Below are 23152 nucleotides of genomic sequence, written 5' to 3'. Positions count from 1 at the left end.
TAGTACAGTGCTCTGCACACAGTAAGCACTCAATAAATACGATTGAATGAATGAATGAAGTCACTTAACTTCTCTGGCCCTCAGTTACCTCATCTGTAAAATAGGGATTAAGACTGTGAGCCCCCCACCATGGGACAACCTGATCACCTCATAACCTCCCCAGCACTTAGAACAGTGCTTTGCACATAGTAAGCACTTAATAAATGCCATTATTATTATTCAGTGCTTAGAGCAGTGCTTTGTACATAATAAATGCCATTATTATTACTATTATATACCACCCAACTGCTCTCTCCACCTTCAAAGCATTACTAAGGTCACATCTCCTATTATAATACATTATATTATATTATATATTATTATTATTATTATACATCTCTTATTTATTTATTTATTTTATTTGTACATATTTATTCTATTTATTTTAGTTTGTTAATATGTCTTGTTTTGTTCTGTCTCCCCCTTCTAGACTGTGAGCCCACTGTTGGGTAGGGACCGTCTCTGTGTGTTGCCAACTTGTGCTTCCCAAGTGCTTAGGACAGTGCTCTGCACACAGTAAGTGCTCAGTAAATGTGATTGAATGAATGAATCTATTTCACTGCTGACCCCTCTCCCACATCCTTACTCCAGTCTGGCACTCCCTCCCACTCCATATATGCCAGACCATCACTTTCCCCACCTTCAAAGCTTTATTAAGGTCATACCACCTCCAAGAGGCCTTCCACAATTAAGGCCTTATTCCTCAGAACCCTCTCCCCTCTCCATCATCTATGCAATTGGATCTGAATCCTTTGGGCACTTAATATTCACTCCACCCTCAGTACCACAGCACTTATGTAAATATCCATAATTTATATTAATGTCTGTCTCTCCCTTTAGACTAAGCTTATTGTGGTCATGTAATATGTCTACCAACTCTGTCCTATTATACTCTCCCAAGCACGTAATACAGTGCTCTGCATGTAGCAAGTGCTCAGTGAATACCATTGAACATCGATGGATGGATGGATGGAAGAGACACAACAGGTATTCCTAGACTTGCAGGGTCAGGCAGGACTAAAATATAAGTTTTCCGATTCCCAAAGCTTTGATCTTTTCACTGTACTTTCAGCAGGGCAGAGTAGCTTTAAATGCCAATTGAATAAGCTTGCTGTTGTGACTTAATTTTTTTAACTTGGCAAAAAATATTGTAAATGAGTTAGGTTATCTAAACTATACTGTAGTCTTTTAGCACTTATCCATGATTTGCTGAAAGGAATAAAACAAAATTTTGTCCCAGGTATTTCTGATCTTGCAGTACTTCCAAGCTAGTGCATCAAAAAGAAAAAAGATGTAGAATATATAATGCTCATTGTCAGTGTTTTTGTTAGAAAGGTATTTAAGCTACTGACAAGTGGATAAATGAACAAAAGACTGGCAAAGGTTTTTCTATGTAACTTGTACTAAAGAGAATGGGAATTCACAACTTGATCCTCCCAGTGGGAAATTTCAGTGATTCTATTTCATGACATTTGGCAGATTTTCAGAGTTATTGTAACTCTCGCTTAGGATAACTTGAGTAGAGAGGCTACTATCCTTGATACTAGTAAAGTCACATAATACCAAAAGAAAGCACTGCCTTGCTACTCTTCTTGAAACTGTTCAACAGTTCAATTTTAAAGTTGACAATGAAAAAATTGAAATTCTGTGAAATTAGTGGTTGAAAGATTGACCTTTAATTAACCTTTAAATTCCATGAAAGATGTTAAATCATACATACCAATTACTTGAACAGAATCAAGAACATGCTCAGCAGGTATGCGGAAGGAACTAAACAAGTTATTCATGTTTTTGAAGATCAAAATGAAATTCAAAGTGACCTGAAGAAATTGTTAAGTTGTCTCAGTTCAGCCCATTTTAGTCGGGCCCTATCAAAATAAGCTACAGGGACTACGTCAATAAGTCTTGTTTCACTGTTTTTTAGTATTTTTTAATTTTCTGAGAATTCCAACAAGTAGATAATTAAATTGGCAGATTGGAGAAGTGGATTATTTGATACAATCAGCGTGAGAAGCAGTGTGGTTTAGTGGAAAGGGCCCGGGATTGGGAGTCAGAGGTCATGGGTTCTAATCCCACTTCTGCCACTTGTCAGCTGTGTGACTTTGGGCAAGTCACTTAACTTCTCTGGGCCTCAGTTCTCTCATCTGTAAAATGGGGATGAAGCCTGTGAGCCCTACGTGGGACACCCTGATTACCTTATATCTACCCTAGTGCTTAGAACAGTGCTTTGCACATAGTAGGTGCTTAACAAATGCCATCATTATTATTATTATAGAAGTTGTTTGGTTTTATAAGACTTGTCTTGGCACCCTAGGATATGTTAAGAGAACTGGCAAGTAATATTTTCTTTTTGATCTGCACTGATTAGACCTTTGTTGTAGTATGTATACACACACATGTACATATTCATGTATAAAACACACACTCAAAAACTTATATACATATAAGTATTATATATCATATGTATTTATAATAGATTAATACATGTTTAAATATACATACATATACACCCCTGGCTATCTGGCAGAAATTTATTGCTGTTGAATTGATCAATCAGTCAGTGATATTTATTGAGTACTTATTTATTGAGTACTCTTTCCCCTTCATCCAAACTGCAACTATGTTCATCCAAGGACTATTATCCCACTTTGACCAATGCATCTGCCTCTTCACTGAATTCCCTGACTCCTATCTCTCCCCACTCCAAAGTATTGATATTTATTGAGTATGTGCAGAGCACTGTACAAAGCACTTGGGAGAATACAATAGAAGAAGTAGACATGATCTTTGCCCTCAAGGAGCTAACAGTCTATTGAGAGAAATAGTTGAATTAATTTGTGCTCAGCTTATTACATTTAGGGATTTGAAAGCTAAGTTCCTCCCTGACCACTGCTTCCTCTCTTCTCATCCCTTCTTCTCTGATTCCCAGTACAACTTTCCATCCCTCCTTACACCCCAAACTCGCTCCACCATCTTCCAAGCCTTTCAAGCCAGCACTACCACCATAGTTTTTCCTTCTTTTCTTTCTCTTCCATAGCTTGCAGCTCCTCTACTACCCTGCCAAAGATAGGGAAAGAGAACAGACTGGGGCAGTATGGGGCACAATAAAAGGTGGCCAGGGAAGACAGCACTGTTAAGGTGACAAAGGACATCCAAGATATTATTCCACTATAATAGCCAGACTTTCACTAACAAAGAGAAGATGCTTATATATAACGATATACTCCATCCTCAATTATCAGTGTTCTTGGAGGGAAGCCAAGAACATAGCCAAGCAATACAAAAGATCATTTAAATGAGGGGAATGTCTCAGGAGTCTTTCAAGGAAATGGGGGAAGCAGATCAGATCAATGCACTCAGGAGAACCACTATAATGTACTGTCGGTGTTGGACTGTTGGTATAGACGGTCGAGGAAAGAAGGTCATCATAATGCAAGATCCTCAACTCTCAAATTCTCACATTTTTGTTTAAGTTAATCCCAAAAGTGTTTTTGTCCATCTATATGTTTCAGAAACTTGGACGGCAGGTAGTTGGATGGGCCTGAAATGTGATTTCAAGATAAAATACAAATAATTTCCCTTTGCTCTCATGAAGCCCTCTACTTCAACTCCTATGGGCTCAGGCACTTCTGAACAACAAAAAGTCTTTCTCCAGTATAACTCCCTAACCCTTGCAAGGATTAATGATGTAATTCAAGATTTGATTTCTGTTATGTTGCATTTCCCCAAGAACTTAGTGCAATTGGATAAATGTTCTGTAAAAATGACTGATTGATTGGTACCCTCTATGCATATGTAGTAACTTTTATTTTGTGTTTAGATGTCCTGCTCTAATATGTCCATTTGGGGAATTTCAGGTATGAATATGAGCAAGAGTGAAACTGTGAAAGAGCCACCATTGAAACCCTCCAGGAGATCCCTGCCATGCTTAGCACAGAGCCACACCCATCCGCAGAACCTGAGTAAACATTCCTCATTTCTCCAACCCAATCGGATTCAGCCCCAGCCACTGAGTGCCGGGTCTTCCGCCATCAACATCACATCCGAGCGAGGTTAGTTGCCTGGAAGCTGGTACTCCAAATTGATGTTATTGTCCAACAAATGCTTTATTTCATCGTGTCTACATGAGATATGGCAAAATGTCATAGATTCACTACTGCTGAGGCAATACTGCATGAAAATGTTGGTGTACTAAACATTTACCCAAACCTAACTGCTGTTAGCATTAATAAAAGCTGTACATTACCTTGAGGGGAGGATTATGTGGCGCTTCAATATTAAACAAAAATATTCTCTAGCTATACATGTAAGCTTTCTGAGTATTTAATAAGACTATGAAACGTGGTGGAATTTAGGCCTCGTCTACAGGCAAGTTGGGAGCAAATCAGATTATGAAAATGAAAATGCAGAGTTCTGACTTTGCTTTCTGCTCTCTCAGTTATGTAACTGTGGAAATTCTGCGTGTCACACAGTCTCCCTCTCTAGGTAATAATTTTGAGGACAGCCAAGCAGATCCTTCAGTTGTTTTTCCTGTCTGCCATGTGAAGTTCTATAATAGAACTCTTCCCAAAAGCGTGTTTCACAGCAGGTTTTGGGGTGCTTAGTGAGGTTGCGGGTTCCTGAATTTGCAAAGTATAAAAGAATCTATTCATTGAGACATTGCCAAGCAGCATACATTTCTTACTCAGGAATATTGGCCAAATATCTTGGTAAATTATTATCATCTTCATTGCTATTACATCATTATATCTGCTAGCTGCTACTGTGTATCAGGCACTGCTCTAAGCATTAGGGTACATACAAATAAATCAAGTTGGACACAGTTCTTGTCCCACATGGGACTTACAGTAAAGGAAAAGGGAGAACAGGATCAGAAATTGAGCTAAGAATGGTCCCAACTCAACAGATCCATTAAGCAAATGCTAAAGGGAAGAACAGATAGGACTGCTGTCATGGCAATCTCCAAAGTTAATGTTTATAGAAAGACTATTCCTTAAATCAGGCATAGCAATTTGTGTCCAGTCCAGCCTAAGGTCCTTTGTGGGACCCACTTGGAATAACTGGACTCACTGTGGCCTGGGAACATATGTACCAATTCTCCTGTTATATTGTACTCTCCCAAGCACTTAGTACATTGCTCTGTATATAGTAAGAACTCAGTAAATACCACTGATCAATTGATTGGGCACAAATGGAGAAGTTGGATGAGCGAAATTTCCCACCTGCATCTGCTTTCAGCCCAGCTCATCCTTCGTTGATGCCTAGAGCTGCTTTCCAGGGCTTTCCTTAGAGAAGCAGCGTGGCTCAGTGGAAAGAGTACAGGCTTTGGAGGCAGAGGTCATGGGTTCAAATCCCAGCTCCACCAATTGTCAGCTATGTGACTTTGGGCAAGTCACTTAACTTCTCTGGGCCTCAGTTACCTCATCTGTAAAATGGGGATTAAGACTGTGAGCCCCCCGTGGGACACTCTGATTACCTTGTAACCTCCCCAGCGCTTAGAACAGTGCTTTGCACATAGTAAACGCTTAATAAATGCCATTATTATTATGGCTCCATAAGCCTGGAAGTACTAATGTGTACCGGGACAAAGTCAGAAACAACACATGGAAAAATCCCGAAGAGTTGGCCCTCCTACTAGTAACACTGGGATAAGAAGTTGGAGGCAAGGGATAAAAGCCATCCACTTCCTCCCTCTTCTGATGGACTGCATTGATCATCCGAGTGAGTGTGGGTATGTGTGTTTTTGTGTGTATGAGAGGAAAGAAAGAGAGAAAATTGTAGGTGATTGAAACTTTCTTTCTGTGCTTGTGTATACCTGTGTCTGTGACCCTGTGTTTCTCTGTCACTCTCAATATGTCTGTGAGTGTTTATCTTCTTTCTGTTGCTCTTTGTTCTCTCTCTGTAGGTTGATTGGGCATTTCTTGGTCTCCTCCATCGTCAGTCTCACTAACTTTCTCCCAACTCTGCCTTTTTTTTCCTCTGGTCTCATAAATCTTTCAATCAATTTATAGCATTTAATGAGCCCTGTCTGTGTGCAGAACACTGTACTAAACCCTTTGGAGAGAACAGTGTGGCTAAGGGGAAGGAGCACGGTCTTGGGAGCCAGAGGTCATGGGTTCAAATCTCGGCTCCGCCGCTTGTCAGCTGTGTGACTTTGGGCAAGTCACTTAACTTCTCTGTGCCTCAGTAACCTCATCTGTAAAATGGGGATTAAGATTGTGAGCCCCACGTGGGACAACCTGCTCATCTTGTATCCTCCCCAGCGCTTGGAACAGTGCTTTGCACATAGTAAGCACTTAACAAATGTCATTATTATCATTATTATTATTATTACAAAACCATTCATTTCAGAAGCAGTGGGGCCTAGTGGAAAGAGCTGGAACTGGGAATCAGAGGATGTGGGTTCTAATCCTGATTCCACCATTTGTCTGCTGTCTGACCTTGGCAAATCACTTTCATTCATTCGTTCATTCAATCATATTTATTGAGCGCTTACTGTGTGCAGAGCACTGTACTAAGCACTTGGGAAGTACAAGTTGGCAACACATAGAGACGGTCCCCACCCAACAGTGGGCTCACAATCTAGAAGACTTGACTTCTCTCAGCCTCAGTTACTTCATCTGTAAAATGGAAATTAAGACTGTGACTCCTCATGTGGGTCATGGACTGTGTCCAGCCTGATTACCTTATTATATCTACCCTAAGATTTAGTGCAGTGCCTGGAACATAGTGCCTGGCATGTGATAACAAATATCATTTTTTAAAAATCTACAGAGTGCCTTTTACGTTAGCCCGTTTTGCCCGCCTTTAGGGAAGAGAAGAGAGAAAAGATCAGTAACCCCAAAGAGTCTGGTGGTAACATGATTTATGTTTCTGTCTCTCTCTTCCTCTGTCTTTCTCTCTCCTTCTCTCTTCCTCTCTATCTTTTGCTATACATTTGTCTCTTTCTTCTGTCTTGTTTTTCCTCATTTTTACCCACACTGTCTTTACTACTTTCTTGCTCCCTTTATTCACTTCCAGCCCCCACAACATTTATGTACATATCTATAATTTATTTATTTATACTAATGTCTGCCTCCCCATCTAGATTGAAAACTTGCTGTGAGCAAGGATTGTACAGTGCTTTGCACACAGTGTGTGCTCAATAAATACGATTGACTGACTTACCAGTCTCCATAGCGTTCTTGTCCAGCAATACTAATTTCTTTTCATTACATTTAGTGAAATGCAATACTAATTTCTTTTCATTATCTTTAATGAAATTATAATAATTCATTTATTGGTTAGTTAATTTACAAATTGCTCATTCCCACCAGATTATAAACTCCTTGTGGGCAGGGAAAAGTTCTGCCAACCCTGTTATATAGTCCTTTTCTTAATATGCTCAATAAATACAATAGATTGATTGTAACTTTTAAAAAGGTCATCTTTGTAGGGATAAATGTACAATTGCATGGCTGCCCATCCACCTTAAACTTACCCTTACCCTAGATCTAACTAGCAGAAAGTTGATCCAGTTTGTCTGAAATTATGCTGATCATTTACTTCAGTTTTTGATAATGTAAACTTTCTGATTTGAAGAATCTGGCTCATTTGTGATTATTCTTCATCCTTTATAAGGTTCAAACTGGGAGGTGGTCTCTCTATCTTTTAATTATTCTTTCTATTGTATCAGTTTGTGATTTCCTTATTCAGAAAAGCCCTATGTGGTGGATAATGGTATTTGTTAAGCACTTAAGTAATCTTGAAGAATTTTAATGCTGAACAAAACTACATTATTTAAAGTGTTCTAGTACTGATGTAAAAGAAACAAGCTGCTAATGGATTTTGAAATTTCATCACATATTGTGAATTTATTTTCAAATCTGTAGGTTATTTGATAGCAATTTCAAGGTAGTCTGCACGTTAGGTAGCGTTTCCTTTTTGGTTTCCAAACAGACTACATGTTTCGTGTGGGTTGTGATAAGGTTTGTATTTAAAATAATTTTAATCAGAAATGTACAAAGCACATGAAGTTCGAAATACCCCACAAATGGCTTGTTTGAAGGTAATGCAAGAGCGTTTATAATGAAAGAGAGCACATTATAGGCATTTGTAGTAATTCTAAATACCATGACTTGTTCCAGGACAATATATGCAAACTTCAGGCTACACCTCTTTGTTGTTCAGATTCTTGATGCTAGTTACTAAACACTGTTTTTCTCTATATCTGAAAACATGTATCTCAATACCTAACTTATCCTATTCATTTCAGCAAAAGTGGTGGAAACCCTAGAAAGCAACTTACTTAAACTCTCTGCTACAGAATTCAACGATACTTGCTCGGGTAAGTTTATTTCTGAGCCAAATTTTGAGCTTTTCTCGGAATGCAAATTTTAAAATTTTGAAGTGATTAAAAGTTTGTAATCATGCCATTTTCAGTTGCTTCACCTTGTTAGGGTCAAACAACATGCCCAATTTGGTGCAGTGAATGAGGGAAATTCAAACAATTCATAAAGGATTGAAAATATCCTTCAGTATCCTTGAGAAGCAGTGTTGCTCAGTGGAAAGATCATGGGCTTTGGAGTCAGAGGTCATGGGTTCAAATCCCGGCTCCGCCACTCATCGGCTGTGTGACTTTGGGCAAGTCACTTAACTTCTCTGGGTCTGTTACCTCATCTGTAAAATGGGGGTTAAGACTGTGAGCCCCCCCGTGGGACAACCTGATCTTGTAACCTCCCTAGCGCTTAGAACAGTGCTTTGCACATAGTAAGCGCTTAATAAATGCCATCATTAATTCATTAATTCAGTAAAGAATGGTGATTAGTTCCCAAAACATCCTGCACATGTGCTGGCAGTCTCTGATGGAGCATCATACATATTGTGTGTTTCCTGGGGTATGTCAAAGGGGTAATTCAGCTAATCAATGGTCCATATTGGGCACTTACTGTCTGCAGAACATTGTACTAAGTGCTGGGGCTAGAAGAATGCAGTAGAGTTGGTGGAAAAGATCCATGACCTCAAGTATCTTACAATCTAGTGAGGAAGATAGAGATTAAAATAAATTACAGATAAGCAGAAGCAGCAGAGCATAAGGACATGTCCAAAAGTGCTGTGGGACTGGGGGCTGGGTGATCAAAGTGCAGTCCTAGGTGGGATCGTTACCGCAATGGTATTTATGAATTCTTATTGCATGGATAATACTATACTAAGCACATAGAGTATAATAACACGTTCCCTGTTCTCAGGAAGCTTACAGTCTAGAAGCTCCCCTTCTAGACTGTTGTGAGCAGGAATATTTCTGTTCGTTGTTATAATGCACTTGCCCAAGTGCTTAGTACAGTGCTTTGCACACAGTGTGTTCAGTAAATACGATTGAATGAATGAATGAATAAATTACAGATGGGGAAGTGGTCAACTATTAGTATAGGTTGGGAGACTTGAATACCCAAGTGTATAGGGAGTACAGACTCAATACCTAAGTGCATAGGGAGTGCTAGGTAATGTAGGAGAAAGGAAAAATAGGGTGCGGCGATGAAAGATTAGCTGAGGAAGGCTTCCTTAAAGTGATGTGATTTTAGAAGGGCTTGAATATAGGGGAAGTGGTGGTCTGTCAGATATGAAGTTGGAGGAACTTCTAGGTAGGAAGGGAGGGTGTGAGCAACGGAGTGAGTGGCTTTGCGGGGGGCTTGCTCGACGGGACCCTGCGGTGATGATGCATGGAGTGGTCAAGCAGGGCTGGCTCAAGGTTGGAGGGCGACCTTCCGGGATTCAGGGGGCAACACTTCCCTCCCGAAGTTTTCCCCTCAGGGCCTTTCTGCAGGGAAACCAGGCCCAGAAGCGAGCCAGGAAAAGTGGGATGGAGAAGCACCAGGGAAGCCGGATTAAAGAGGATAGAGGGTTTGGAAACAGCTTAGTCCAGTGCTGGGCACACAGTAAACGCTCAATTCAATCATTCATTCATTCAATCGTGTTTATTGAGCACTTACTCTGTGCAGAGCACTGTACTAAGCGCTTGGGAAGTACAAGTTGGCAACATATAGAGACGGTCCCTACCCAACAACAGTGCTGTGCACACAGCACTCAATAAATATGAATGAACAAATAATAAGTATTCATAATTATGCTACTGTTGGCCTGTTTACTTGTTTTGATGCCTGTCTCCTTCTTGACTGTGAGCCCGTTGTGGACTGGTATTGTCTCTGTTTCTGAATTGTACTTTCAAAGAGCTTAGTACAGTGCTCTGCACACAGTAAGCGCTCAATAAATATGAGTAAATGAATGAATGAGGGGAAGCAGGACAGGACAAGAAGCAGTAGCATGGTCTAGTGGATAGAGCCCGGGCCTGAGAGTCAGAAGGTCTGTGGATTCTAATCCCGGCTCCGCCACTTGTCAGCTGTGTGACTTTGGGCAAGTCACTTCACTTCTCTGGGCCTCAGTTCCCTCATCTGTAAAATGGGAATTAAGACTGTGAGCGCCACATGGGACAACCTTGATTACCTTGTATTCCCCCCCCCCCCAGCGCTTAGAACAATGCTTGGCACATAGTAAGCGCTTAACAAATACCAACATCATTATTATTATTATTATTAATTCTGTTTATTCTGATGGTTTTGACACCTGTCTACATGCTTTGTTGTCTCTCTCCCCCTTCTAGACTGTGAGCCCGTTGTTAGGTAGGGACCATCTCTATATGTTGCTGACTTGTACTTTTCAATAAATACGCTCAATAAATACGATTGAATGAATTAATTGGTAGGGAAATGAGAGCAAAATACAGTGAGTAGGTTGTTTTTAAAGGAGTGTGTAGTCTGGGTCATAAAGGGAAAGGAGCTGGGGTTCCCACCATCAGGTATGTAACTACCCACACCCACTATGCTCCCCAACTTCCATGAGTCAATTTGCTTCAGTTCCCTCTCTTTCTTGTGAATCTTCCACCACCCATTAGAATTCTTTGAACCCTTAAATATGTGCTTTATTTGTCTCATGGAAAGTTTTGGTGAATGAAAAAAGAATATGACAAGATGCAAAAGGCTACCAAAACTTAGGCTTATCACTGCAGCTAATCTTGGTTTCCTACTATGGGATCTTAGACTGGGGTTATTATGTTTTTGATTATCTGTACTGATCTACCGCAGTAAAGTGGAATGCAAAGAATAAGATAATCCCATGGCTGACTATAGGTTTGTAGGAAGATGTCTCATGACTCTCTTCTAGGTTTTCACCTAGAAAATAATTTTACAAAATAAGTTCTTGGGAAAGTAGAAGAACTGTTGAGTAATAAAAGGTAATGAGACCCTAGGTAGGTCCAGTTTCTTCCAACTTCTTTGCACTGTTTGGAATGGACCTAATAGAACTGTTGCTTGCTGTGCTCCTATTCTTTCCTATTATTTTCCTCTTTCTCTTTTTTTTTCTTTTGCCAAGCCCAAAGGCATTTATTCAAAATCTCTGGAGACTAAGCAGTAGATTTTTAAAAGCAGTAAATGGGTAAATTGCTATGCTTATTCACCCACGCTTGCCTCAGATTCTTTGAGAGGACTCAGCTGAGGTCTTTTTGTAATTTTTAAAGCCATAAAATCAGCTTTTCATAGTAACCCCTTGGAATATTGGAAATGAAGCTGTGTTCCTCCCCATTTTTTTCTTTCATCTCAAATGAGAACGGTTTTCTTATTGTGGTTTCCTCATTAAAAAAAATGAATATGGATGTGGACACAAAACATCACTTAAAATTCAGTTTTATATGTTACATGTTAAAGCAAAAAAGATTGTGTTCTATTTTATAAAAAAAATTTTTGCTAAGACATTTTATTTATTGCTTGGTTTAGTTTTTTTCTTCCCAAGATCTTTTTGCTCTAGTCTCCCCTAGGCACATTCCACAATTTCCTTGATATGCAAGACTACACCCAATATTAGAATGGATCTGTTGGTCAACTGTCACTCTTGTCCAATATTTATTTGCTTTTTTCTGTTTGAATTATGTGCCCAACTCTTGATTGCTTGCCATTTTGTAGGAAAAATAAGGTTCCCCTCTAATAGACTTAGAAGTACAGGCATCATGATGCACAGCTATATAACACCTAAGTAAGACTAAAAGTAACTAAAAATAGAGACCACTGTGTCTTCAGATAATCTGGGGAAATGTCAAGGGAAGAGAAGCCAGTTAGGATCTTCTTGATACTCTGCAAAGACCTTGTTGACCAAGAAGACTGGGGTTCACAGAAAAAAAGAATATTGAAAACCACTGAGGTTACAGGTGCTAATGTAATGTTTGATTTCTTACTAAGGCTTTACTTGGGGAAGAGTGTAGAAAAAGCTTTATATAGAAGGAAAAACCCCACATTTGATCATCCTAACCTCATTTACCTCAGTTATAGTATAAATAGAGAAAATAAAATTTTCTTCCGGTAGGGTCTCAGCAGACAGGAACAGCTCAAGGGATCAACAGGTCAGAAGGGCAGCCAGAAGGGAAAGCATTCCATAAATTGAGGCTTTTCCCAGAGTCATTCCTGAGAAAAATTCAGCTCCACAGAGAGAGTTCTAAACTCTTCCCATAATGTCTTGGGGGCTTCTGGAAGAAATGGGCAAAACTAATACATTGCATTTTGGTTAATGTATTTTATCTTGTTCTTTCCTTCCCTGCAATCCTCTTGCTAGCTTTCAACCAGGCCTGTTTGGAAAGTTTTACACGCATAGTTAAGACTGAGATATATCCATCTATCACCCTGATGTATCCCACTAGGTGATGCCTATTCACAGTGTGTTGCCTCTGTAATGAAAGCGTCAGTTGATATTTGAAATGATAATGATGGCATTTGTTAAACATTTACTATATTACCAACACTGTGGTAAGCACTGGGATAGGTGCAAGATAAGAAGATTGGAAACAGCCCATGTCCCTCAGGGGATCATAGTCTAGGGGAAACTGAGGCCAGAGATGTTGAGTCAATTGCCCCAGGTTATGCAATAGACAAGTGACTGAGCCAGAACTGGAACCCCCTTTCCTCTTCTCCAACTCCTTTCTGCATCTCCCTGATTTGCTTCCTTTGTTCTTTTCCCCTTCCAGCCCCATAACGCTAATGTACATATATGTAATTTCTTTATATTAATGTCTGTTTCTGCCCTCTCCCCCGAGATTGTAAGATTGTTGTGGACAGGGAACAAGTCTGTTTATTGTTATATTATACTCTCCCAAGCACTTAGTACAGTATTCTGCACACATTAATCCCTCATTAAATACAGCTGAATGAATGAATGAACTCTTTACTGGCTCCCCAGTACTCAAGTAAAGTATGAATTCAGTGGGTTGATGATGATGCAATAGACCCAATGTGTCAGACTCACTGTGCCCTCCGTTTTCTATGTTGGAAGTTGTCAGAATCCACTCCCTCTCTCTCTCAAACATTTGTAGTTCAACCTGCCTCGGGATGCAGAGTTTGTGGTCAGGGAAGCCTTGGGAGACAGCTCTCAGAAAGGCAAGCTTGGGAGTTTCTGGTGGCCACCATGAAGATTAAAATGGATGAGGTAATCATCCAGAGCCTAGTGGACCTTGGTTGTCTTTAGAAATCATTCCTAGGCGGTGGTCCTGGGATAGCTGACCTTTTTCCTTCAGGCTGAAAGTGGCCCTAAAATAGAACATTTTACTAGTATCCATCAAAAGCTCCTTCTCACTTGGCTTGATCCTCAAGGTATGAAGCGTGTAACTGTTCAAACTATAAATCTTTCCTAGGCCCACTCCCTGAATTGATGATAATAAATTTATGTGCTCCTGGCACACTGCTGTCTCCAGTGGAGAATTGTTCATTAGAAACCCAGATGATTAGCTGCTTTTTGAGGGATTTGAGCTACTTGTATGGAAAGCTGTTATTACTGTTGTTGTCTTTCAAGCCAGGAAGCAATAACTGTAACACTTGGGGTAGGGGGGAGAACTGGGATGGTTTCCTGAAGCCACCTCAGTTTCTTGTGTCAGAGGTTGGGATGGTTCTAAAGAACTGTCTCACCAACCTAGGGGTTCCTAAACCTGGGAGCTGGCCCATCTAGGCCCAAACCCCCTGAAATCCTTGTATGTCTCTTAAAACCATTCCAGTTCTTAACAATTTGGGGGTACCCAACCACCATGGTAGAGACATTGCTGGAAGGGAACAAAGGCAATCATGGGTAACTTGAACCAAGTTGATCCTTACAGTTCCTAATAAAAGCATTATGCTAATAAGGGGAAACATGGACGTACCCTGCACAAAAAGCTTGCCCAAAATCCTTTTGGTGGGAGCAGGTGATTATTGGTTCCATCCTCTTGTCTCCTCCATCCACTGTAGTGAGCTTCCTGGGGAGGCTTTCATGCTCTATTTTTGCTCCTTGTTGCTCTCACTGTTAGAGAATAGAAAAGTTATCCTCAGCAATCCCAGGTTAGGCAGTCTAGTTGACATAGCGGGAAAGCCATTAATGGAGTACATAATCTCATCCATTAGATTGCAAATTCCTGGAGGGCAGTGAGAGAGGTTTGCTTCTGTGGTATTCTTCCAAGTCTCAGCACATGCTTCGTACTCAGCAGGTGCTCAACAAATATCATTGATGATGAAAATTACCTTGAACCTCTTCAGGAATACTAAAATTTTTTAACAACTTATAATACACCAGTAGCCTAATATCATGCATTTGCCATTTATAAGTGTTTAAAAGCCATGTAATGCTCTGTCTTGCAATATATTCTTTTTCTAGCACTCAAATCAGAAGCATGCAAGCTGCTTTCATTTTGCATCAGAAAAATCCTAGATTATAGGTTCTATACATTTTTGCTTGTTTATCAAACAAAAATTACAAATTACGTGCGGTTGCATGTTGTTGAAGCTTGCATAATATATTTGGTTAATGGGCTTCCTTTTCTTAGTGCTCTACTTTGAAGTGCCTCATGAGAATATTAAAGATGCAGTGGAATTAAATGAATGTGGTCAATTTTTCATTAGGTCTCATCAGGAAATCCCTTTAAAAATGATAGAATATGCATTTGCCTTAGAAAATGAGACTCAGTAAACCCACATGGTGTATAAAGAACTGGAATTAAATACTGTAGTTTACTATCAAATATAATGACTGATTTTTTTTTAACTGACATGTTGTCTTTCTCTGTCAATCAAGTTTGAGGGAAATACCCCACCAGTGTTAGGGAAGATAATTGGATGAAATAGTTTCCTATCACCCTATCATGAGGCAGCTGAGGCCCAGCAAATTTCAATGACTTTACCAAGGTCACACAGTAGACAAGTAGCAGAGCTGGGATTAGCTGGGTCCTTTTGACTCCCAGGCACATGGTCTATCTACTAGACCACATTGCTCCTGATGATGTTCTAGGGTTTCTCCCTTTATTTCTCACCTAACTGCAAGCTCATTATGGAGTGTAGTGGAGCAAGAAGGCATTGAGTCATATCTTTGCTCCTGGAGGAAGGGAAGAGTTAGCAAGTGGCGTGGATCAATCAATCAATCAATCAATGGTATTTGTTTAGTATTTACTATGTGTAGAGCACTGTACTAAGAGCTTGGGAGAGTATAATATAACAGAATTAGCAGACACGTTCCCTACCCCTAATGAGCTTGCAGTCACTCGAGAGATAAAGGAGGAAAACCCTAGAACCTCATTCATTCATTCATTTTTTCAATCGTATTTATTGAGCGCTTACTGTGTGCAGAGCACTGTACTAAGCGCCTGGGAAGTACAAGTTGGCTCATCAGGAGCAGTGTGTTCTGGTGGATAGACCATGGGCCTGAGATTCAGAAGGACCTGTGTTCTAATCTCAGCTCTGTTACGAGTCTGCTGTGTGACCTTGGTAAAATCATTCAACTTTGCTGTGCCTCAGTTACCTCATCTTTAAAATGGGAATTAACACTGTCAGCCCCATGTGGGACATGAACTGTGTCCAACCTAATTAGCTTTTATCTGCCCCAACATTCAGTACAGTGCTTGGCACTGAATGTGCACTTAATTTTTAAAAATATTAGGACCCACAGATACTGTTCCTTTTCCAACTTTATTGAAGAAACCCATGAAAATAAAGTCTTGACAATCAAATGGTTTGGATCATAGTCTTATTTTTCTTAATATAGAAGATTTAAGGAATCTGTAAGAGGAGTGAGTCATAATCACTATAGCCATTCTCATAATTGAACAACCCTTCAAACTTATTTTCAGTCAGTCTATCAATCAATCAGAAGTATTTATTGAGTGTCTACTGTGTGCAGAGCATTGTGCTGGGGAGAGTGTGTAGAGTTAGTAGACAAGATCCCTGCCCTCAAAGATTTCAGAATCCAGCAGGGGAGGGAGGCACACAACTGATTTACAGCTAGGACAAAGGGCAAGTGTATATTAGTTGATTTAATGATTAAAGTAGAAGTAGAATAGTTGGATGTGTACAGAAGGGTTATGGATAGTTCTTTGTGGTTAGGTGTACAGCCTTTTGTATTGTATTTGTTAAGTGCTTACTATGTGGCAAGCATTCTTGTAAGTTTCTAAATGCGGGGGTAGATACAAGTTAATCAGGCTGAATATAGTCTCTGTTCCTCATGGGACTCACAGTCTATAAGTAGGGGAGAGAACAGATATTGAATCCCTATTTTGCAGTTAAGGAAACTGAGGCACAGGAAAGTTAAGTGACTTATCCAAGGTCACACTGCAGGCAAGTGGCAGAGCCAGGATTAAACTGTAGCCTTTTGTGGGCAGGGATTGTCTCTCTTTATTGCTGAATTGTACTTTCCACACACTTAGTGTAGTGCTCTGGACACAGTAAGCATTCAGCAAATACAATTGAATGAATGAGTGAATGAATGATTAGAACCCAGGTCTGGCTCCAAGGCCCATCATGGTTTATCCACTAGGTCATACTGGTTCTCAAGGTAGGACAGTCATAACAAAAGACAAGGTTTCCGAGACCTTTATTGTTTAGATGGTTCCAATTAAAACATTGGTTCACAGTATGCCCCTCCTGACCACTCTTATATTTTTTAATGGTATTCATTAACCGCTTACTAAGTGCCAGCCATGATACTAAGCACTGGGGTAGATAAAACATAATCAGATTGGACACAGTCCATGTCCCACATTGGGCTCACAGTGTTAATTCCCATTTTACAGATGAGGAACTGAAGTACAGAGGAGCCAGGTAACTTGTCAGGGTCACACAGAAGACAAACGGCAGACATAGAATTAGAATCCAGGTCCTTCAGATTCCCACTCCCATGCTCTATCCACTAGCTTGGTTCCCCCAGCTAGGATCTAATTGCTGGGAAAATCCACCTATTAAACTTCCTGTGCCAGGCCTGCAATCCCTTCTGGTTTTGAACATGGGAGAATGGGTACAGTGGGCACTCGGCACTCACTGAACCTTGCTTTTCATGGCATCAGACACTTGTATCATCTGGGGTAGATACAAGATAATTAGGTGGGACACGGTCTTTGTCCCACATAGGGCTTTCAGTATTAATCCCCATTTTACAGATGAGGTAACTGAGGCCCAAGGTCACACAGCAGACAAGTGGCAGATCTGGAATTAAAAACCAGGTCCTCTTGTACTCTTTCCATTAGGGAACACTGCTTTTCTGATGATGCCCTCCTGGTTCCTCCTCCTGTGATGATATACAGGAACCCTTATGTTGAGAAATCCTTGTGTTGGAGCTGGTCTGCATGAACTGTGAGAGAAAAGATACTTCTAGAACAGTTCCAGAAATGACCAAGTTGTCTGCCCTGGACTGATGCAGGATCTGTGACGGTGCCCTGCTCATTATAGTCTGCTATCCAGTGGTTACTGTGTTGGTTTAGAGGCATTTGGCATATACTAGCTTAACTACTGCATCAGCCTCTTTGCTGATAACCTACTTCCAGTCTCTCCCCCCTGAAGTCTACTCTTCACTCTTGCCCGGATCAATTTTCTAAAAAAGAACATTGGTCTGCACAATCTCCTCTGAAAGCTCCAATGGATACTCATTCCTTTCTCCATCACGCTAACATTTCTAATGATTATCTTTAAGGTATGCAATCAGCTTTCTCTCGGCTATCTAGATCCTATGAAACCAACATTCCATTCCACGAGAGGTTTGGCGCATTGTGCTCAACCAAATGCTATTCAGGCAAAACTCCTCAAGATGATGTGACAATAAATGAAAAATAAATAAAAATAAATGAAAAATAAGTTCTTCAGGGTTGGTAGTGATCTGAGTCAGGGGAGACCTCCTGGTCAGGAAGCACTGAGACTATGCCCCAGGGGGTAGGTACCAGGGTGGAAATGACTGTCCAAGGGAAGCAGGCCCATGAGTGGGGCCATGTGCAGGGGGTGGGCATTGGACTGGCATCAGATTGTGTCATTTAACTGGGAGACTGGAAGGCACCATGTTGGACCATAGTTCAACCCCTTTCCCTCAGGATTGGAAAAATTGATAGGTTGCCCAGATATCTTTGGGAGCCAACCAAATGCCTCTTATGAAAATTGCACTCCTGTCATGGACTCTCCTTCTTCTCATCTCCCTTCATTCATTCATTCATTCAATCATATTTATCGCGTGCTTACTGTTTGCAGAGCACTGGACTAAGCACTTGGAAAGTACAATTTGGCAACATAGAGAGACAGCCCCTACCCAACAGCGGGCTCACAGTTTAGACGGCCTCACAGCACTTTAGCAAGCCACAGCTCTCCCCATCTTCCTAGCCCTTCTGAAATCTTCCCTGATTATACATTATTCTCCCCAGGTCATAACCTACCCAACTACCACTTCAACACTTCTGTCCCCAGTATATTCACAACTTTCCATTAGACTAGTATCCATTCTCTGTTAGTTATAATTCATGTACATATTCCCTAGTCCTTCTTCCTCCTGTCTGCAAATTATTTCAATATCTGTTTCCCCTATTAGATTGTAAGCAATTTTAGGCCAGAGATCATGTCATTATGCTATATTGTATTCTACTAAATGCTGAGTACATTGTCTTGCACACAGTAGATACTCAATAACTCAATCAATCAATCATTTCTTGAGCACTTAAAGTGTACAGAGCACTATACTAAGCGGGAGAGAGTACAATATAGCAGAGTTGGTATGATTGACAGATTCATCAATTGTAAAGATTTCTGGAGGAGATATGATTTCTGAAGAGCTTTGAAGTTAAGGAGAACTGGGGTTAGATGGATTTGAAAGGCAAAGGAGTTCTACACTAGAGGAAAGATGAAATGGGAAAGAAGGGAACAAAACACAATGAGTAGGTTAGTTTGCAAGGAGTGGAGAGGGTGACCGGGGGATTAATGGGAAAAGAGTGGACAAAGAGGTAAAGAGTTGATTGAACACTTTATTGAGTTAGTTACCTATAAGACAGAAGTTGTTGTGCAGTATTTTCCCCCTATTTTACCAGCGTCCCTTAGCTCTCCCTTGCCCTATCCTGCTGACACAGAACCAATTCATTATGAGGAGTTTTTATGACGACTCAACCCGTATCCTAGAATATACCCTCCTCTGGCTTTAATGATTATCAAGCCTCTTAGATAAATTGTATGCAGATTTATTTCATTTTTTATTTAGGAAGCTGTGCTAATGGATGACACTTTCTTCTAATACCTATTGTTCCATATCATTCTAAATGAATGCTTAAAATATTCACATCTCAATTTTTCACATAATGAACAAAATCCACCTTCCAAAAAAGTCAACTGTACTGTATAATTGTTTTCTATTTCTGCCTCCCAAGTACTTTTTATTTGTACCATACTCATGAACGTGTTTATTTTTTTATGGGGTAACACATGAGAACAATGTTCCGCAAAATCTGCTAACAGGGGAGGTGTAATTAAACACAACGGACACTCAGTAATGACTTCAGTTAACCGGAAAGCAAACACTAATATAACTGGGAGAAAAGCATATATTTTAGAGATCTTTCCTGATATGTACATCTCAATATAGTTGAGAATTCCTCAACTCTGCTATCCTGAACCAAAATTACTGAGAAAACATATTGTTTTCCCATCTCCTCCCTGATCTGATTATCTTTCCTCGGACAATACAGTCGGCCTTGACTCAGAATTTGAAAATTCTGAACCTTTTTTTTTTTTTTAGGAAAAACTCCTCCTCTGTTTAATATATCAACTCAACTAAGGGTCAAGTGGTGCCTGAGTGTTCAGTAAACATCAATGAAATTTATTCTCCTTATGTATTACTGGTAGGATTTTTTAATTGCTTACTCTGTGCTAAATGCTAGGGTAGATACAAGCTCATCAGATCAGACACATCTGGTTTCTCACAGTCTGAGAGAGGGAATGCAGATATCCCAATTGTATAGATTAAGGAAATGAGGCCCAAAAGAGTTAAGGGATTTAGGTTAAGGGACATAGCAGGCCAGTGGCAGAGATGGAACTAAAGCCTGGGTCTTCTGATTCCCAATTTGGTGTTCTACCCATTAGGCTTTGATACCTCCCCATTAATGATGACCTGTTGGACTCAGTGTATGAGATCCATTGAGTTGCATCATTTCCTATGGTAGACATTGGGAGAGGAGAATGCCATGGGGCTTTAAGCACAGGAATCCCAAGGAGACTGAGGTAAAGGGTTCACTCCCTCTTATTTGGACGGTGTGCAGACAGACCTAACTCTGAGTGACTGTTTCTTTTCCCTGCACTCTAAGTGTGTAGTCAGGGATGAGGATGGTACTGTTGAGGATTGCAATTCTGGGAACTCCATTGTTGACCATTTTAAAGAATAGAATGTGGGTAGAAAGCATCCTGGAGATAGTAGATAAAGCTTAGTCTTACCACTAGGCCACTCAGTCTATTCCTTAGGCACGGTACTAATAAATTTATTCTCTATTCAACATTTCCATATCACATTATTGTCTTTGAAATCCACCTATCCTGAGGAAAGGCTCAAAAAATTTTTTTGCCACTACATCTGCTGTTAATATTGCTTGAAATATTTTAGACTGTGAGCCCATTGTTGGGTAGGGACTGTCTCTATATGTTGCCAACTTGTACTTCCCAAGCGCTTAGTACAGTGCTCTGAACACAGTAAGTGCTCAATAAATGCGATTGATTGATTGATTGAAATGATTAACTCATATTTAAATATTAGGCAAAAGTAGTTTACTTATTTCATTCATTCCAAAAATGCCATCTGAAATATAACCTTCCATGCTTCTTTTTCATCCTTCCTAAAATGGTCACATCTCATATTGGATATTTTTTAAATTTGTTTTTTGGGGTTTGGGGGAGGCAGAGGCAGGGTTGAAAATACAGGGATGAAGTAGAAACAGATTAAAGAGGTGCATTTTTCTTTGATATAAAATCCACCCCTCGCATTAATTTTGCTGTACTTTGCAAAAGTGGCATGGTAATTATGCTGCACTTAATACTGATTGTGCCAGCTGCTTCATGAATTTTGAATAAGATCATCATTCTCAATGCACATTCAGCATTAAGCTATTCTATAGAGTTCTGAAATTGACTAGAATTTATAACAAAGTCTTATTATCTCTGAATTGAATTGTAAAGCCTGAGGGGTAATGCTTTTTAACATTTTCATTTTAATATCCCTGAAACAAATTTTGATTGCAGGAAAAGCAAAATTGATGTTTTCTATCCTAATAGCCGAAAATGAGCTCCCCAAGTAAATGTTTATAGTCCTATTGCTTAGGCTGTAAGCTTAATAGCCAAGCATAAATGGAGCCATTGTCAGCCATTTTCCTCAATATAATAATCTTGGTAAACGTAATCTAATTTTAAAGTGGGATGAAATAATCTACTCTAATTCCCATTCAAATTAAATAGATGGGTACTAGTATTACCATTCAATTTAGATATTGAGAAATCAGGAAAACCCTGAAAAAGCCTGAAATTGAGCAATTGAAGGGACAACCATTTCCTTTGACCTACTTTAGATGAAAAATTTTGACTAACTGGTGCTTTAAAATTGAATCTGCCTCTCTTGACACCCATGAAAGGCAGAAGCTCCTGTTACATAGCACTAAGAAGGAATGAATTGAGAGAGTGCTGGGAAAAAAAGCTTCAAATGCAAATTGGTTGATTATATTGCTTATAACTGGAATTTCTGTAATAATAATAATAATAATAATAATAATAATGGTATTTGTTAAGCCCTTACTTATGTGCCAGGCACTGTACTAAGCGCTGGGGTGGATACACGCAAATCGGGTTGGACGCAGTCCCTGTCTCATATGGGGCTCACAATCTTAATCCCCATTTTACAGATAACTGTCGAGCAGAGAAGGTAAGGGACTTGCCCAAGGTCACACAGCAGACAAGTGGCAGAGCCGGAATTAGAACCCAGATCCTTCTGGCTCCCAGGGCTGTCCTCTATCTGTAAGGCCATGCTGCTTCTGCATCTGTGTTTCCTGGGTTCCCCATTAATGTGATGAATCTGCAAAATCAAAATCAGCAATGCATGTTACGGATTTGCTGTTTTGCTTGTGTGCAAATGATAAAGGACTGAATTTGGAAATGAATGGAAATATTACTAATTTTTCCTCATTGTCATGTGAAGTGTCTACTGTATACAAAATCCTGAACTGGTTAACTGATCTCTGTCCTCAGTTCCCCTCTAAAGCAGTCATTGTGATAAAGGGTGCCAGGAATCAGGATGTCCCCAGACCATCCTGGCCAACACCCAATGAGGAAGCACACATGACACCAAACACACTATGCTGGCCACACAGTGTAACCTATTACCTGACAACATCACAATTACCAATTTAGGAGAGAAGTACCAGGATTATTATTATTATTATTATTGTAACTACAGTATTTGTTAAGTGCTTACTCTGTGTCAAGCATTGTTCTAAGCTGTGGGATAGATCGGACATTCATTCATTCATTCAATCGTATTTATTGAGCACTTACTGTGGGCAGAGCACTGTACTAAGGGCTTGGGAAATACAAGTTGGCACCATATAGAGACGGTCCCTACCCGACAGCGGGCTCACAGTCTAGAAGGGGGAGACAGACAACAAAACAAAACATGTAGACAGGTGTCAAGTCGTCAGAATAAATAGAATTAAAGCTAAATAAATGCCCATCATTAACAAAATAAATAGAATAGTAAATATGTACAAGTAAAATAAATAGAGTGATAAATCTGTACAAACATACGTACAGGT

General features: G+C 39.9%; 1 protein-coding gene across 1 annotated transcript in view; it reads left to right on the top strand.

Annotated features, from left to right (window-relative positions):
• ANO3 (anoctamin 3) overlaps positions 1-23152 on the top strand; it is a 399349-nt gene that overhangs the window by 230135 nt on the left and 146062 nt on the right. The window contains exons 2-3 of the mRNA XM_038764098.1: positions 3897-4091; positions 8294-8365. Of these exons, the coding sequence (XP_038620026.1) occupies positions 3897-4091; positions 8294-8365 (267 nt within the window). The remainder of the gene's footprint in view (positions 1-3896; positions 4092-8293; positions 8366-23152) is intronic.

The sequence above is a fragment of the Tachyglossus aculeatus genome, chromosome 22 (genome assembly GCF_015852505.1).
Source record: "Tachyglossus aculeatus isolate mTacAcu1 chromosome 22, mTacAcu1.pri, whole genome shotgun sequence".
Lineage (NCBI taxonomy): Eukaryota > Metazoa > Chordata > Mammalia > Monotremata > Tachyglossidae > Tachyglossus > Tachyglossus aculeatus.
This window is presented reverse-complemented; position numbering and strand designations above follow the sequence as displayed.